Here is a 17439-nt window from a genome sequence, read left to right as displayed (position 1 = left end):
GTTTCAGCTTTGGTTCATTTTTGGGCCGAGTCCTGAAACATGGAGTTTAGTTAAAATTGTACTCTTAAACCGGTGCAAAACAAGTCCTACATTCAATCCAAAACCAGTGTAAAACAACTTCTGAAACCAGTCTCTTATAAGTCCTAAAAATCAGTCCCAAAACCAGTCCAAAGCCCTTTGTTACCATGCCAACAGGTAGCAGCATGCTGCCTCCATCAGTGCTCTGCTGCAGCCCACTGGAGGAGAAGCTTAAGTTTATCGCCTTTTTTTTTTTTTTTTATTCTTTTTATTCCCGGCATCGACAGCATCCGCAGCTACTAACAGAGACCAGGGAGAGCTTCTCAAACTGCAGAGGACTATCAAGGTAACTGATAGCGCTTCTCATTGTGACGAGTATAAACTAGAATATAGGTTAAATACGCCAACTGTAATAACACTGATACCTTGAGGTTTTATATACAGGAGCTCCGGGACAGTGAATAAAAAAAAGAAGGTTTTTGAAGAGTTCTTTTTTACATTAAAAAGCAGAAGAACTTTCTCAGCCGCTAAAGGATCATTTAATCCTAAAGTTGATCCAAAAAATGTAATTATAAATCAATACATTTTGAGATTTTCACATGACAGGCAGAGGATGACAAAAAAGTTGTGAGACAAATGTAGTGGAGTAAAAAAGAAAAAATTTACATAAACTGTACAAATACCTCAAATTTGTACTTAAGTGCAGTACTTGAGTAAATGTATTCCGTTTGTTCAAGTACTTTTATTCGCCTTTATTTAGTTTAACTCGTGTAAAATGTTCCGGTAACCTTCCAGAAGCTTCTCCCAATAAGAGGGATTAGACAGCATTCATAATTATAAAGTATTTCTACATTGATTGTACTTTAAGTTGAGTGTCCGATTGTCATGAACGCACCTTTGTAATGTGTTGGTCCTCCAGTATCCCACAATGCACCGCGGCCGCGCTCCGTGTCCACGTCAAACCTGACAACCATCGCCAACGCCACCGCTGAGCTGATAATGGCTGCAGTTGAGGTGGCACTTTCAGGGCGCTGAGACGTTTAAAACGGGCTGGAAACGGGACTCGCAAGGACCGGAGAGGACCCGGACCCCGGCACGGAGCCCTAACCCCAGGTCTGAGCTGCTGGGCTGCCGGGTAATGTCGATAAAGCCGCTTGTCTCGGTGAATTCCTCCGAAGCGGACGATCAGCTGTTGTTAGCCGGCTCTGTGCTAAGTGAGCCCGAAAAGAAGTGACTCTGTGACGGAAGCGGATTGTAAAGTTGTCCCGGTGGTTCCGAGTCTGGTTCTGATCTTCATGAGCGAGTTGACGTTACCTTCGGTCGAGTTGAAGCTAGGCTAACTCTTCCGCTGCCCTTCTCCTCGGCCTTCTTTGTTTTTGTTTGTTTGTTTATATTTTATCCCCCAGTGAAGATGTCATCGTGGCTCGGTGGGCTCGGCTCCGGCCTCGGACAGTCTCTGGGGCAGGTTGGCGGGAGCCTGTCGTCCTTCACCGGGCAGATATCAAACTTTACCAAAGACATGTTACTGGAAGGGGTAGAAGAGGTCGGAGGTGAGTTTCCGGGGTCCGGGTCTTTGAACTCATCACCTTGAAACAACAACGACTTTATAAACTCAAATATATTCTGTGCTTTGACTGGTTAATAGTTGCCTTTAATAAAACACTTAATAAAAGCCCTAAAAATCACCCAAATTCAACTTGCAAACAATGTTTATCTGTAGGAAGACTGAGAGACACTGAGCTGCAGACCTACAACGATTAGTCGATTAATCAGAAAATTAAAACACAACTAGTTTGATCATTAACTAATGGTTTTGAAACAGTTTATTTCATAAAAGGATGCCTACATTTTCTGTTATTTTCTGCTTCCTTCAGTCCTCCATGATGATAAGCTGAATATATTTTATGTTGAGAGCCCCCCCTGCTGTAGTGAAGAAATTTCCCCTCGGGGATTAATAAAGTGTATAAAATCCCCCCAAAAAACAAGACATTTAAAGCTACAATTTGGGCTTCGGGAAGCACATTTTTCACCATTATTTAACATTTATTTAGTGTATTTTCACAGCACCTCAGACAAATGAACAGAATTTGAGTGCTGACTGTGGGAGGATGAGAAAATTGAAGTTGAAATCTTTTCACAAGCACCCATGTTTGACCTACGTTTATTGATTTCTGAATGTGTTCTTTTAAATTAAATATTGTGTTGATAACACTCCAAAAGATTGTAAATTTAGATTTCCAGTGCAGTCAGCGTTTTAGGAAACAGCATGACAGCAGCTCAGTTTAGAGGCTTTGTTTGTTTGTTTTGCCAGATATTTTTCCCAGAATTTTCTAATCTTGATGTCTTTAAAAGTTGTGCAATTAAACTCTTCGATTGTTGTTGTCTAAACTGTAGTTTGAGTTCATGAGTTTGTTACGAAGTCAACATGCAGCGATCGCAGAGCTCACAGAAGGAGAGCTCCCCCACGTCTGCCCAAATTAAACCTGAAAGTGTCGTCGGTCTGAAACAAACAGACAGCGAGAGATAAAACATCGACGCAGAGAGAACTTTGGTCGCAGATCTCCAACTCGCGACTCAATCAGACCTCCGATCAATGTGGAGACTTTGAAGACATGAGCTGTAGTCTGTGCAGTGTGTGCAGCTGATGGTGTTATGTGTTGGCTGAGGCCGCGTCCAGCTGTTAGATCGCATCGCCGTAACAACATGAGCAGATATGTCGACCTGCTCGGTCGGATGGGTTTGTTTATGATGCGAGTCGGGTTCAACAGGTCTGTGTGTCACTGATAGGGAAGAACTTCTATGTGGCAAGTTTCACATTTTAAAAATGTATTGCTGACATAAATCTGAGTAGAAATGTACTTTGTTTATGGCTCAGAAAAACAGACGTCTTTAATTTCCTGCCCCTTGGAGGTTTTTACTTGAGAATAATTCTCACGTGAAAAAATATCCACATTTGTGTTGATAAATTCCGTCCAGGGAAGCCGCAATGATTAATGCAAATTCAAGCGATCTCCATAAACTTTCTGCAACTTAACCACAAAAAAACTCCGCAAATTAAATCACAGCATTTCAATCACAATAAAACCGTTTCATGTTATTTTTCTGCTTGTGACTCCAGATGCTGCCACAGAACTGCAGGTGTCTAATTCGAAGCTTGCTGAAGTGGAGACGGCATTTACTTCTCAGAAATCGGAGGTGAGAGTTAAACTGTTTGTCAGAGAGGAAACTCAGCAAGAGACAGACAGCTCTGGATTTCTTCTGTTGCAGTAGTGAGGCCCTAAAAATGAATAAACTGCAGCTGCTGGTATTAATATAATTTAACACATGTTTCCTACTGGTCCTGCAATTATGGAAAGTCAGGGGATTTGATCATTTTTAGGGAAGATCATGAAGTTTAGTTTGAATTTTATGCATGAAAGCTGCAGTCCTGAGGATTTGGTTTTGATCGTTGTGTTGATAAGCATCCTTCCAGCTGAGGTCCCTCCAGTGTCTCTCTGAGCTCCACTGTGTTTTTACTTCACCGTGAACTCTGTCCTTCCTGTGAAGGTCACTATAAAACGCTCATTTCCTGCATGTTTCCGTCGTATTAACCTCTCATCTCCTCCTCTCTGTTTGTTGTAGCATGACCGACTAAGGAAGCTGCACGCGGAGCTGGAGGAGAAGCTGGAGGCCTCCGAGATCCAGATCAAACGTCAGTCTGCAGAGTACAGAAACCTCCTGCAGCAGAAAGACGTACGGAAACATTTAGACGGCTGTAACTTCAAACTATGAGCGCAAGAAGTCCAGTTGTGTTCGCATGCAGCAGATCAAACATGAAGCTCCTGTTAACGTCGGGTGTATTCGTCTCCTCCAGGTGGAGATCAGCCACCTGAAAGCCCGGCAGAGCGGACTCCAAGAAGATGTCCACAAGCTGCAGCAGTCGGCCCAGTCGTCGTCCGTCGTCGGTGCCGCCGTGCTGCCCGTCACCACCGCCTCTTCCTCCACCACCACTTCCTCATCCGCCTCCTCCTACCTGTCCCGCCCCTCAGGGTCTCACCAGGGTTTCCACGGCGATGAGGTCGATCTCAGCGATGTCATCTGGTCGCAGCAGGAGATTAACCGGCTGTCGACCGAAGTGATGCGACTGGAGGGGGAGGTGTCGCACTGGAGGAGAATGTCTCAGGTGACAGAGGGAGGCTGTAGTGATGCAGCAGAGTATATAATCAGGGGTTCACACTGGTCCTGGAAAATCCTGGAATTATAAGAAGTCTCTTCCAGTCATTAAAATCAGGGGATTGGATCATTTTCTGGGCCGAGTCCTGAAACATCATGGAGTTTAGTTAAAATTGTAGTCTTAAACCGGTGCAAAACAAGTCCTACATTCAATCCAAAACCAGTGTAAAACAACTCCTAAAACCAGTCTGAAACCAGTCTCTTATAAGTCCTAAAAATCAGTCCCAAAACCAGTCCAAAGCCCTTCGTTACCATGCCAACAGGTAGCAGCATGCTGCCTCCATCACTGCTCTGCTGCAGCCCACTGGAGGAGGAGCTTAAGTTTATCTCCTTGTTTTAAATTTTTTTTTATTCCAGGCATCGACAGCATCCGCAGCTACTAACGGAGACCAGGGAGAGCTTCTCAAACTGCAGAGGACTATCAAGGTAACTGACAGCGCTTCTTATTGTGACGAGTATAAACTAGAATATAGGTTAAATACGCCAACTGTAATAACACTGATACCTCGACGTTTTATAAACAGGAGCTCCGGGACGAGATGAGCCGCGAGGTGGACGAACATCAACACGAACTGACGGCTCTGCAGGACGCTCAGAGGCAGAAGATGGCTGACGTTACCCGGCGGCACCGAGAGGAGCTGGCGGAGTATGAGGAGAGGATAGAGGAGCTGGAGGATCAGATGCAGAGTGGTCAGCTTAACTTTGGACACCTCAGACATCAAAACATGTGACAGGAATTTAGATATCAAAAGAATGAGAGGGATAGTCTCATCAGATTCAGCCTTCTTCCTCCAGGTGCCGCTCCAGATGCCTCCACACTGCCCGAGCTGCAGCGGACCGTCCGCTCCCTGCAGGAAGTGGCCGAGCAACGGGACGAGCAGCTGTCCGAGCTGTCGTCCAGCCTGCAGGAGGCGCAGAGGAGGCAGGCCGAGCTGCAGCTGGAGCGGGACGAGGCCCAGGAGGAGAACGCCGGGCTGCTGCAGAACTACACGCGGCTGCAGGCCTCCGTCACCGAGCTGCAGACGCGAGTGCAGGAGCAGGAGGGGAAAGCTCTGCAGAAGGCCCAGCTGGAGCACGAGATCCAGATGTTGACAAACAGCCTCACGGGTAGGGGCTGTTCCTTGAAGCCGTTAAAGCTCTATATATCCTGTATTATTGGAATAATCTCACATTATAGAGATGTATCTTAAATCTTAATCCAAATTTCTATTTTCCAGCTTCAGAAGAGGAAATAGAACGACTGAAGAGTCCGTCTGAGGCAAGTATGGACATCAACAACAAGCCGTGCATCCCGTCACATGTATGCGTATTTATTACCTTTTTAATTCTAGTTAATGAGTGTTTAACTGTTTAACTTCAGGCTGAACCGAAGGAAGAAGTGGAGCACGCAGACATCTTGGAGCTGAATACCATTATCGGGACGTTGAGACAAGAGAAGGAGGTCGTAGAACAAGAAAAGGTTTGTTTAGAATGCAGATTTAAGATTATTTGAACCTCAGTGTCTGTAAATACAGTTTTATTCATCTGTATAGGTTCTCTAACAACATTTATGTGTGTTTTCTGTTCAGTCTGAGCTGCAGCAGAGACTGGCCGCTGCAGAGGAGCAGCTGGTGGTCAGAAACACGCCTGAGTCAGAGGAGGCGGAGATTCTGGAGGAGCTGCAGATGGAGCTGCAGAGGAGAGAGACGGTGCTGAGAGCGACGGAGGAGGAGCGGGACACGCTGATGTCAGAGCTGGAGGAACTGGACCGGCAGAACCAGGAAGCCACGCAGGTCTGAGCAACCACACTGCTTCCTTTATGATTATAATGCTGTATGATTTCAGTTCAGTTTCATGTTCCGGAGTGACAGATCGTCTCGTCTCCAGATAGCTGGTCACATTTTTCCAGCTTTAAAATTGAAAACACAAAACTTCTCTCGGAGACTGACATCTGGAACATCTGGAGTTATGTTTGCAACACGTTTTTCTTTGTGAAAGCATCTCTGAGTCCGTTTAAAGAAAAAGTTGTGAATGTTCGTGGAATATCTGAATACTTTAGCACCAGCTGTGGTGATTTTTAAAAAGAGATTTTTGACATTTTGAATCTATTTTAACCTTTTTTTTTGCGTTGTTTATTCTCCACTCCTCTGATGTGTAAAACCTTGAAGGAGAGGGAAATATCCTGCTGTGTACGTAACGTGATCTCTCGCATTGTTGTATTATTTATTGACATATTTAAATGGGCAACAGCTATTTACAGCAAGATTTCAGGTTTTGAAAAAAAAAAAAAAATGTAAATGCTGCACAGTGCAGCAGGGGGGGAAATGTGAACTATTATCTGACTTGTGTTTCTTCTCTCCAGCATCTGATCTCAGTGAAGGAGCAGCTCTCCGGGCAGCTGAAGGAGGCCGAGGCCGAGCTGAGGAAAGTCACCGAGGAGCTCGACACCAACCAGGAGGAGAGAAGGACACTGGAACTCGAGCTGCAGACACAGAAGGAGAAGACGAGCCAGAGCGCCTTCACCCTCAACGAACTGCACATGGGCAAGCAGCAGCTGGAGCGCGCCGTGAAGGAGATGAAGGAGAAGCTGGGACTCGCGCAGGAGCAGAGCCGGGACGCTCGCAGGGAGGTGGCGGAGCTGAAGAAGAGCCTGCAGCACAGGGAGGACGAGCGGCTGTCTGCTGCCGAGGCGGAGCTGCAACAGGGAGAGCAGAGAGGAGCGGAGGGAGACGCAGCAGAGATGGAGAGGGAGCTGTCGGACCTCAGGAAGGCGTTTGAGGAGGTGAGGAGCTCTAAAGACAAGGTGATGTCCGAGGACTTCGAGCTGAAGGTGGAGAACAGCAGGTTGAAGACGGACGGTGAGCACACGCAGGTTAGAGTGGAGGAACTGACGAAGCAGCTGAAGGACAGCCAGGCTGCTCTGAGCAGAGCTGTGAGGGAGAAGGACACTCGCATCGAGGCCTTAAAGCTGGAGAAGAGTCAGCTGGAGGGGGAGCTGACGCAGGCGGAGAGGACGCTGACGCAGCAGGTGAAGCAGTACCAGCACACCATCGAGGAGCTGAGCCGAGCCCGTTCCATGGACGCCTCCGCTCTGCAGACCGAGCACGAAAAGGCCATCAGGCTGAACCAGGACAAGGACCTGGAGATCGGCAAGCTGAGGAGGGACGTGGAGCAGCTGGCGTCCGACCACAGAGACACCAACGAGATGCTGTCCATCACCGTCGCAGGACAGAAGCAGCTGACGGATCTGCTGCAGGAGAAAGACGTGTTCATGGAGACCGTGAAGCAAAACGCTGCAGATTTACAGACGGAGATGGAGAACAGCATCGCAGCCGTCACCAAGGAGGCCGAAAGTCTGAAACAGGCGCTGGAGGAGAAGGAGAGACAGCTGGGAGGCATGAAGGAGGACAACAGCCACCTGAAGGAGGAGATCGACCGGCTCAGGGACCAGCAGAGCAGACCGGCGCCGCTGGCCGAGCCGAGGACTCTGGACATCATCACCGAGCTGGAGACGGAGATCACGCAGCTCAAGTCCTCCAGGAGCAGCCTGGAGGAGGAGGTGCAGGCTCTGAGGAGGAGCGTGGAGGAGCAGCAGGCGTCCCTCCTGCTGACTCAGCAGTCTCTGCAGGCGAAGCAGGGCGAGCTGGAGCAGGCCCACGCCCGCCACCAGCAAACGGCGCTCAACTACGACCGACTCATCCACGCCAGAGACGAGGAGATCTCCCGTCTGCAGCAGACGTCGGATCGGATCAGCGAGAGCCGCGCCGTCTCTCCGCCCACGCAGGGAGACGTCATCCTGCAGGAGGACAAGACCCAGACTCTGAACCAGGAGAATGGCAACGAGAAGCACGACCTGTCCAAGGTGGAAATAGAGAAGCTGGTTCGGGGCATCAAGGAGAAGGAGACGGAGATCAGCCAGCTCAACGAGAAAAACCTGTCGCTCACCAAGCAGCTGGACCAGCTGGTGGTCTCCCGGGACGAGGTGGGCAAACTGTCCCAGATGATCCTGCAGAAGGACCTGGAGATCCAGGCGCTGCATGCCAGAGTGTCGATGGGCGGTGGACACAACCAGGACGTCCTGTTCCTCCAGCAGCAGCTGCAGGCGTACGCCGTGGAGAGAGAGCAGGTGCTCGCCGTGCTCAACGAGAAGACCCGAGAGAACAGCCAGCTGCGCTCCGACTACCACCGGCTCATGGACATCATGGCAGGGAAGGAAGCCGCCCTGCTGAAGCTGCAGCAGGAGAACCAGCGGCTCTCCAACATGAGCGACCCCTCAGGGAGCCAGGAGATGTTCAAGGAGACCATCCAGAACCTGTCGCGGATCATCCGGGAGAAGGACATCGAGATCGACGCGCTGACCCAGAAGTGCCAGACTCTGGTGACGGTGCTGCAGTCCTCCGGAGGAGAGTCCGGCCCCGGCTCCGGGGGCGTCAGCAGCAACCAGTTCGAGGAGCTGCTGCAGGAGAGGGACACGCTGAAGCAGCAGGTGAAGAAGATGGAGGAGTGGAAGCAGCAGGTGATCACCACGGTGAAGAACATGCAGCACGAGTCGGCACAGCTGCAGGAGGAACTGCTCAAGCTGCAGGGGCAGGTCTCCGCCGACAGCGACTGCAGCTCCAAGCTGTTCGTGGACTATGCCCGCCTCATCCAGAGCTATGAGCAGAAGGAGAGGAGGCTGGGGAGTCTGAGTGTGGAGCTGGCTCAGGTGCAGCAGACCATCACCCAGCTCAGCAGCACCAAGGACGTCCTGCTGGGGAAACTGGACAGCGTGGCTCCGACTCCTGAAGCCGCTTCGTCCGGCGGTTCCTCTCTCACAGCTGACACTCCGACTCACCTGACAGCTTCAGCTGGAGACGGTGACCAGCTGCAGGAAGAGTTCACACGGCTGCAGGCTCGGTTAGCTGAGAGGGAAAACGCGATCAGGACCCTTCAGGAGAACAACCACCGACTCTCCAACTCCGCCTCCGCCTCCGAGAGCGAGCAGAGGAGTCAGGTGGAGGAGGCGCGGCAGGTCCGGGAGCGGCTGGAGGCCCTGCAGAGGGCGGTGAGGGAGAAGGACTTACTCATCAAAACCAAAGGAGACCAGCTGATCCATGTCAGCGAGGCTCTGCGGAACCGCGAGAACGACAACGAGGTGCTGAAGCAGGCCGTGACCAACCTGAAGGAGCGCGCTCTGATCCTGGAGCTGGATGGGAGGAAGCTGAAGGAGGAGAACGAGCTGGTTGCCGCTCGCTCCCGAGAGAAGGAGTCCGAGTTCAGAGCGCTGCAGGAGACCAACATGCAGGTTTCTCTTCTGCTCCGGGAGAAGGAGTTCCAGCTGAGCGCCATGAGCGAGAAGGCTGCGACCGTGGAGAAGATGCTTACCGACACGGAGCAGGTCGGTTTAAACGCATCCATCAACGTGGTCATCTCCGACTGGAAACATATTCCTCGTCTGTTTAGGTTTGTTTACTTTGTTGTTGTTGTTGTTGCTGCTGCTGCTGTTGTGCTGCAGGGTAAATCAGGAGAGCTGAAGCAGCTGCTGAACGAGCTGAAGTCCATGCAAGATAAGGCGGTGGTGTTCCAGCAGGAGAGGGATCAGGTGATGATGGCGCTGAAGCAGAAACAGATGGAGACCACAGCGGTGCAGGCGGAGGTGAGAAGGGAACGTTCACTGACCTACAACACATCTGAACCGTACAGTCAACCCAGTTTAAATCTGCAGAAAGTATGAAGTTATTGCCAAGAATGAAGTTTTATTCTACATTTGTTCACAGCTGCAGCACGTGAGAGACAAAGAGCAGCGCCTCAACTTGGAGCTGGAGAGGTTGCGTAATCATCTGCTGGAGATCGAGGATTCGTACACGAGAGAAGCGCTCGCCGCCGAGGACCGCGAGACCGACCTGCGGCGGAGGGTGAAGCTGCTGGACGAGAGGCTGGCCACATCCTCGAGTGCGGTGGAGAACGCCAGGTTAGAAAATGCTAAAACTGGCGTGTGTTGAACAAAGACACTTTACTGTCATTGTTGTAATTTTGGAGTTGATTTTAAGATTTTCCTGCCAGTTTCCAAAGCTGACTGTGACATCATATCCTCCTTCTAGAAATGCACAGATATATTATGTACCCTGAAGGTGATGGGTGCCTCGTTTGAAGATTTCAGACGTAAAAAGTCAATCTTCTCTTCTGTTTTCACCACGTTTCAAACCTCTTTTCCCTTTTAAATTACTACAAATGATTTCCTAATTGTCTACCTACTGCAATAAGACTGTACAATAACTCACCTCTGGCAAAATCCATCACACAACAATAACACCGTTGGTTGTCTGTTTTCTTGTTTGTTTAAATCTTTGCACTATTGTTTAGTTAGTTTTAATTTAATTATTTAATTATTTTTTTATTTTATTTTATTTATTGTATATACTGTGCATTTTTATATTTAACATTTTACTGTTGTTTCATTGCTTTCCTGTACCTATAATGCTGCTGTAGCGGGGGAAAAAAAATCCCTTGTGGGATTAATAAAGCAACTATCTATCTAGCTATCTATCTACCTTTCCCTCCCACCTGCAGGCGGTATTATTCTGGGTCACCTTTCATTGCGTGTTCACCTGTCTTTTCCTGTGCAGCCAACAGGCCAGCCTGCAGGTGGAGTCTCTGCAGGAGCAGCTGAGCGGGGTGGTGAAACAGAGGGACGACGCTCTCATCCAGCTCCGAACCTCTCAGGAGCAGGTCAACCAGTATGCGGTGTCGCTGTCCAACCTGCAGATGGTGCTAGAGCAGTTCCAGCAAGGCAAGTCGGCAGGAAACCTTCAGTGGAGACTCCAGCAGCTGTGTTTGAAGTTTGCGTCTGTTTTCTTGTAGTCAAATGTTTTCTTGTTGCGTCTCTCCCCGTCAGAGGAGAAAGCCACGTACTCAGCAGAACTTGAGAGGCACAAGAAGGAGAAGGAGGAGTGGCGGAGGAAAGCCGTGAAGCTGGAGGACCAGGCATCTGCTCTGCAGGTGATATATCCAAATATCCAAAACTAGCTTCACTTTATGTATACTCAACAGTGAAGTTTTTCCTGCGTTTGAATATAAACCAGACAAATGAACGTTGATTTTTTTTTTTTTTTTCCCCCTCCCCTCGATCAGTTGAACCTGGACGAGGCCACCGCTGCTCTGGACTCAGCGTCTCGTCTCACCGATCAGCTCGATCTGAAGGAGGAGCAGCTGGAGGAGCTGAAGAGACAAGGTGAGGTGTCACACGTTAAGCTGCCGGGTGGGCTGACGCATTTCAGCATTTTTTACTTCGCTATTTTTCAATCTGTTTGAGACCGTTGTTCTTCTCCTGTGTCTTCTCCACACCGTGTCCGGGTAATGATGAGATTTAAGCTCCGCCCTCCATCAAACACACAGAGATCAGAGGACAGAAACACAGCAGAGACGCTCACACTGAGCTGGAAACAAATGAGGTCATTGACCCCCCCCCCTCACCGCTAAACTCCGAGTCCCTGAATATATATTGGTCACACATCCTCTGAAGTTTTTTTTTTTTTCCCACTATAAATGTTGGACTGTTTAAAACTTTCCGGCTTTCCAGCACAATAAAGGTTGTAATATAATACCTCTACATTGATATACTCACCCTGTGACCTGTAATGCCTCCTGTCCTGTTTCTTTGTCACACTCAGCAGGTTTCCCTCTTATCAGACCCGACATCACGTCACGGCAGAGTCTCGCACTGTTTCTTCTCTCCTCGCTCTCTGACTCTCATACTCGATGTTTTTTCAGCCCTGATACAAGGCTTCATATCTGCTCTATGAACCGCTCAGATATGGCGAATGTGTATAATGTTTATAAATAGCAGGTCATCTGTGGGAATGTGCTGAAGCAGAGTTACAGCAGTGAGAGGCCGAGCGGCCATAGCTCCGGATCAGAGTAAATATTCAGTTTCATAACACTCACTGCAGATGAAAAATGATTCTGTCTGTTTACCCGAGCTGCGACTCGGTTCCAGATCCCAGAAATGTTTATTTTTGTGATACCGTAGAAAGATTTTGATGCATTATGTGAAATAAAAAAAATAAAAAAATGGTGGATGGGGTTGAAAAAAAAAAAAAAGCCAGAAATTCCATCTTTTTGCTTAATTTGCACAATGTGAAGTTTTTGTTCACAACACATAACATGGTGATATTTTATCTATGTTTTATAAAAACAGCTCAGACATTTCTGGCTTCCATCTTTTTAAGAAAACAAGAATCGAAACCAGAGAAACTGATTTAAAAGAATCTTGTTTTTATTTCCTCTACATGGTTAAAGGAGTCAGTACGTGCTGCTAAACAACCTTCTGCATTTTTCAAAGGATCTCTGCGTCATTACTTTTGGTAAAAGTGCTTTTTTAGCGCTGTGTTTTAAATGTTTAATTTAATTTAGTTTAAATTTGAGTGTAAAATCACAGTGCAGGTCCTGATTCACTGTACTAGCACAAAAAAAACAAGCACATTGAAATATCAGTGTGAAGAACATTTCTTGTAGAAAAGTGCAATCAAAACAGGTAAAAGAGGAACAACATCCTTTGAGCCTGTGTCTGCTTTGTCAAACAGACAGATATATATAATAATATATAATATAAGTGAGTGTCATCAGCATAGAAGTTAAAGTCCCTGCAGTGTTTCCCGACAATTGTCCTGAGGGGAGCATGTGGAGGGTGAAAAGTGTTCACTGATATTAAAAGAGGAGAGGAAGAAACTGGGACCGTGTTGAACAAGATGGAAGATGTTCTCATTACTGTTTGTTTGTTTGTTGCAGTGGAGTTGAGGCAGGAGATGTTGGAGGAGGCTCAGAGGAAACTGATGACCCTCCTGAACAGCACAGAGGGGAAGATAGACAAGTGAGTTCAGCTCTGTCTGCGTTTTATTTTAATTCTGTTTAATTAGATCATAATTCAGTCCTCTCATGGGTTTTTTTCTCATTTAAACCTCCACAGTTTCTTAAGGAACTCATACTTCAGTATAACTACGGGATGAGGTCTTTTTTTTTTTAAAGCTTGAAAGTCTTCAATTTTAGATAAACTAAAGTATTAAGAGATTATTCGTGTTGTGAAAATGTCCCTCCATCTTTAGCTTTTTAAATCTACTAAATGACCAGAACATCACATGTTTTGAAGTTATGGAAGAGAAATGCACCCTTCCATCTCGTACACTGTTGGAATTGTTTTAATTAGAGTTTGTGTATCTGTAAAAGTAAACAAATAGCACAGTTCATCTAGTTTTGATTCATGCAGCTGCATAAAAACGGGTCGTTTAAACCTTTTCTCCCATCATGGTTCATGTGTGCAGGGTCCTGATGAGAAACCTGTTCCTCGGCTACTTCCACACTCATAAAACCAAGCGCGGCGACGTGCTGAGGCTCATGGGAAGTGTCCTGGGACTGAGCCGAGAGGACGTCGACAAGGTGACACAATTTGATTTGTGTTTTCAGGCTGAGTGATAAAAATCGGAATATTTCAGACTAAATACAACTGTCAATACTGCATGAATGACTGTTCGACGTAAAGAATAATCAGCAATATGAACATAATAACTCAGTGGGTGAAGACAAATACCACAACGGTCTGATAAGTTCTGAACATTACGTCACTTTACTGTGATGCAGCTTTAAAACCAGGAAAAGAAAACAAGGATTTTACCTCCCAGACTTAAACCTGACTTCTTCTAATTATAACAAAACCAGGACCTCTAAATCTGACTGAATAAATATCACTTTATATCTTATTTATTAGATTAGATGAAGTCCTGAGTCCACGATAAATCCTCATGGAGAACAGAAAATGTATAATCAGACTTTAAAATACTTTAATAATTGCTGCGGTGACAGTTTGAAGAGGAAGTTGTGACCTACATCCTGAACTGCAGGGTCAGGCTGCTCGCTGAGGTTTTGTTTGAGTCCATCTGAAACAGAAAGCAGGTCCTGATCCAGATCTTCTGGCAGGAGTTCTGCAGGACGCCGTCCAAACTCTGTTACCCAACACTCTTAAAGGGAACCAGATCCAGGCTGAGGGACAAATGCATTTACAACTCCTCTGAAGAGCCGGTTTTACTGTGTTTGGAGGTCATTCTGCTTCTTCTTTTTTTTTTTTTTTTTCATCCCTCCCTCATCGCCTGTTAATGCCATTTAAATTTTCCACTCAACTCGTGTTTACGGCAGCCAAGCGTCCCACAAAACCCGCCGGGTCTTCAGAACCGGCCTCTTTATACAGGGTTTGTGCAGCTTGAGTCCTTGCCAGCGAAGTGATGCTAATGATCAGGCAGTGTGACTGTGTATCCGTTTAACTCCCCGGAGGAGTTTTCCAGAGAGCGCCGGCCGTCTAAGAGGAAACCAGGAGCAATTAAAGAACAGGAGGAGGTCTCCTCTAACTGGACCAGTTAAACCGACGGCTCCTATGTGCGCGTGTGTGTTCAGACAGTATTGAGTGTATTTATCTACTCTTCCTTCCCTCCCTCCCTACCTCCCACCTGTAGATGCTGGAGGACGATGGTCGTCACGGCGTCACTGGCTGGGTGTCGACCTGGTTGGGAAGCAGAGGAGCGCAGAGCGTCCCGAACACCCCGCAGAGACCCACCAGCGGTCAGGGACTTAACTCGGTAAGAAACACACAGAGACTCACGGCTCATGTTGGATAGACTGCAGTCTGAAAGGTAACAACACAGAGGAGGACGATGCATGTGGTGGTCTGACTCCTCCACACCTCCTACAACTGTCCGACACCAGGTGTGACATCAGTGTCAATAACCCTGACGAGGTCTCTAGAAAAAGTTCAGTGTGAGAAGAAGAGGGCAAAATATTCACATTTACCAAATAAATGGCATAAATAAACCTCACACCTCACAGACTGTATATGATAATGGACGTAGTTTCCGGGTCTGATGAGTGTAATACCACTGAGGGCCACTAAGGGCTGTCTTCAATAGACTTCCATTCAAAAAGCATCAATTTCTCTCCTGAAAGCATTCCAGCATTCATTATATATTGGTCATCAAACACAGATATGTTTGAAGGGGCGTGGTTGTTTGATTGACAGGTCTGTGGTGCAGCCAAGTTTCTGATATAGGTGGGTGGGGCATAGATTTACTCCACCAGACTATTACTCACAGATTATAGTCTGGATTAGTGTTAGCTCAGCCACTCCAAAGGGCGGACCAATCAGCGACCAGTGTTAGTAGCTAAGTGCGTTCTTCCAGCCCCTCCTTCACTGTGATTGGACAGCTGGGTAAAAAGTGACAGTGACTAGCACAGTGTTTTAAAGTTAATGTTTGTAGATTCTTTCTAGTAAATTAAATATGTAGCGACAATTTTATCGTCCTGTACTTCTCTGCCTCTAAGTGCAATTTTAATTTCTTCAAAATATTTTATTTTTAATGTTTTTCTGTCTCTGTGAAGCACTTTGTGTTTCCTTCATTATAGGTTGTTGAAATTCAACTTTTTATCAGTAGAAGTCAGAGTTTACGCAGGGTTTCCATTATAAATCAAATATTCTGTCCTGTCCTGTTGTCTCAGTCCTTCTCAGAAATGTTTGTAAAGTTCCTGGAGATGGAGTCGACCCCTTCGCTGCCCGCCCCGAGGCTTCCTGTCCACGACATCAAGCCTCTGAGCGCCCCGCCTCCCAGAAGAACCAGCGGGGTAGCTTCCAGCTCCGCAGCAGGTAAACGACCCGTCAGACCGGAGGTGTTCTTTACTTCCTCTAACACATCAGGCTTCATTTAAACTTTAACTTCTACTCTCAGGACTTCCAGCAGCCGGCAAGCGTCTCGGCGAGTCCAACCCCTTTCTGGCCCCTCGCTCAGCCGCTGTGCCGCTGCTGGCCGGGTCGGGCTCCGGCAGCTCCGGAGGTCACCTGCTGATGAAGCCCATCTCCAACGCCCTGCCCACCTTCACGCCGGTGCCGGTGTTAGCCGAGGACAGCGGCGGAGCGGTGCTCAAAGACCTGCTGAAGCAGTGATGACATGTCTAAAACACTCGCTGCTCTTTTTTTTTTATTTCCTGCAAAAATTAACCATCAAGAGGGTTCATCTCTGAGAGGGGATGAAACCAAAGTTGTTTTTTTTTAGGGTAGGTTCAGTTTTATTGACAACTGTTCTATGCAGCAGACTTTCCCTTTAAGTGTTTCCCGCTCAGACAGAAAGTGACGCTACGTGCAGAGGGAATGCAGGAGGAAACGGTTTCATTCTCACCATCAGTTTACATTTTCATTCTTCGCAGCAGTCCTGAACACAAGTGACCTTTATGAATTCACTGTGTGCAGCTCCGTACATGTGGGTCGGATCAGCGCCTCCGTTTGCAGGAGGAAACTTTACTTTTTTTATCTATTGTGTTGAACATCCTCTGACTTTCTGGTCTCTTCAGTATTTTTTTGTTGCAGTGAGCTGTTTGGGATCCTGAGACCTTGCTGGCAGCAGCTTCCAGATTTATGTGGCTCACTACATCTGTTAAAACCATAAAGACTTCTCTTTTTTTTTTCTTTTTTTTTTGTCTCTTCCAGATGGCCAGACTGTGATATGCAATAAGCGTTGTAATTATGGCTGCTGACTGCTCCTATAACAGTACTATATCATTATATATATGTAAATGGGTGGTGTTTTCCTATTTATGGGCACTGAGGAGGTTGTGGAAGTGAAGTGCCTGCCTTTTTAATAATTAGTAATCAGGATTGTAAATGGTTAATATAAATATATATATATATACATATATATATATATTTACAAAATGTAAAAACCTGACCTGAGCAGGCAGCTGTGACTGAGCTGCTCTACATTTTTGTACAGATGTCAGTCTGCCTGCAACAGGAATGTCTCTCCAGGTGTATTGATCACATGTATAAACTGTAAATCCTCCCTGTAAGAGACTTTTTGTAGATCTGAGGCGTTACAGAGGAACCCGGATGATCTTTAATTGATGTTAGAACCCGGAAATCAACTGGAATTTGAAAATCAAATAAAGGTACCACTGCCGCCCCCCTGACTGCTGCGTGGTTGTTGTCTTTTTTGCGCATTCATGTGAACCAGATGTGGCTACTGCAGCGCCAGATGTGCAGTGTCATCCAGGTTTGTATCTGTGGAAAACAGACACCCACTGTGTAAATTTTCTGCCTCTGAACCTCCAACAGCAGCTGGACTGAGTGCCGGCGTCTGTGCGCGCGCCGCCTGGAGGGGGCTGGCTCTCCTGATTGAATCCAGCTGTTGTGAGGGAGTTCGGAGGGGGTTTTGGGGGGGGGGG

At 47.3% G+C, this 17439-nt stretch overlaps 1 protein-coding gene across 1 annotated transcript; it reads left to right on the top strand.

The window, feature by feature from the left end:
• Positions 1-995: 995 nt before the first annotated feature.
• Positions 996-17179, top strand: trip11 (thyroid hormone receptor interactor 11). Its single transcript, XM_069711606.1, has 21 exons — positions 996-1568; positions 3137-3213; positions 3640-3750; positions 3872-4180; positions 4588-4656; positions 4755-4920; positions 5026-5337; positions 5448-5483; positions 5586-5689; positions 5799-6002; positions 6572-9586; positions 9704-9844; positions 9966-10159; positions 10815-10978; positions 11084-11187; positions 11320-11419; positions 12976-13057; positions 13506-13620; positions 14688-14810; positions 15724-15868; positions 15951-17179. The coding sequence occupies exons 1-21, from the start codon at positions 1430-1432 to the stop codon at positions 16163-16165; spliced, it is 5925 nt and encodes a 1974-aa protein (XP_069567707.1). The 5' UTR covers positions 996-1429; the 3' UTR covers positions 16166-17179.
• The last annotated feature ends 260 nt before the right edge of the window (positions 17180-17439 follow it).

This window comes from Brachyistius frenatus, unplaced genomic scaffold, assembly GCF_029030835.1.
Source record: "Brachyistius frenatus isolate BFR_SWC_R1_liver_20210118 unplaced genomic scaffold, ASM2903083v1 Contig_102, whole genome shotgun sequence".
Taxonomy (NCBI): domain Eukaryota; kingdom Metazoa; phylum Chordata; class Actinopteri; family Embiotocidae; genus Brachyistius; species Brachyistius frenatus.
The sequence above is the reverse complement of the archived record's forward strand: the minus strand, read 5'-3'. Positions and strand labels throughout refer to the sequence as shown.

Bases quoted from the DNA above. Each gene is read 5' to 3' on its own strand.
- trip11 (XM_069711606.1), top strand. From the start codon at position 1,430: ATGTCATCGTGGCTCGGTGGGCTCGGCTCCGGCCTCGGACAGTCTCTG. The intron at 13,621-14,687 runs GTGACACAATTT...TCCCACCTGTAG, and splicing joins GCCGAGAGGACGTCGACAAG to ATGCTGGAGGACGATGGTCG. The intron at 15,869-15,950 runs GTAAACGACCCG...TTCTACTCTCAG, and splicing joins AGCTTCCAGCTCCGCAGCAG to GACTTCCAGCAGCCGGCAAG.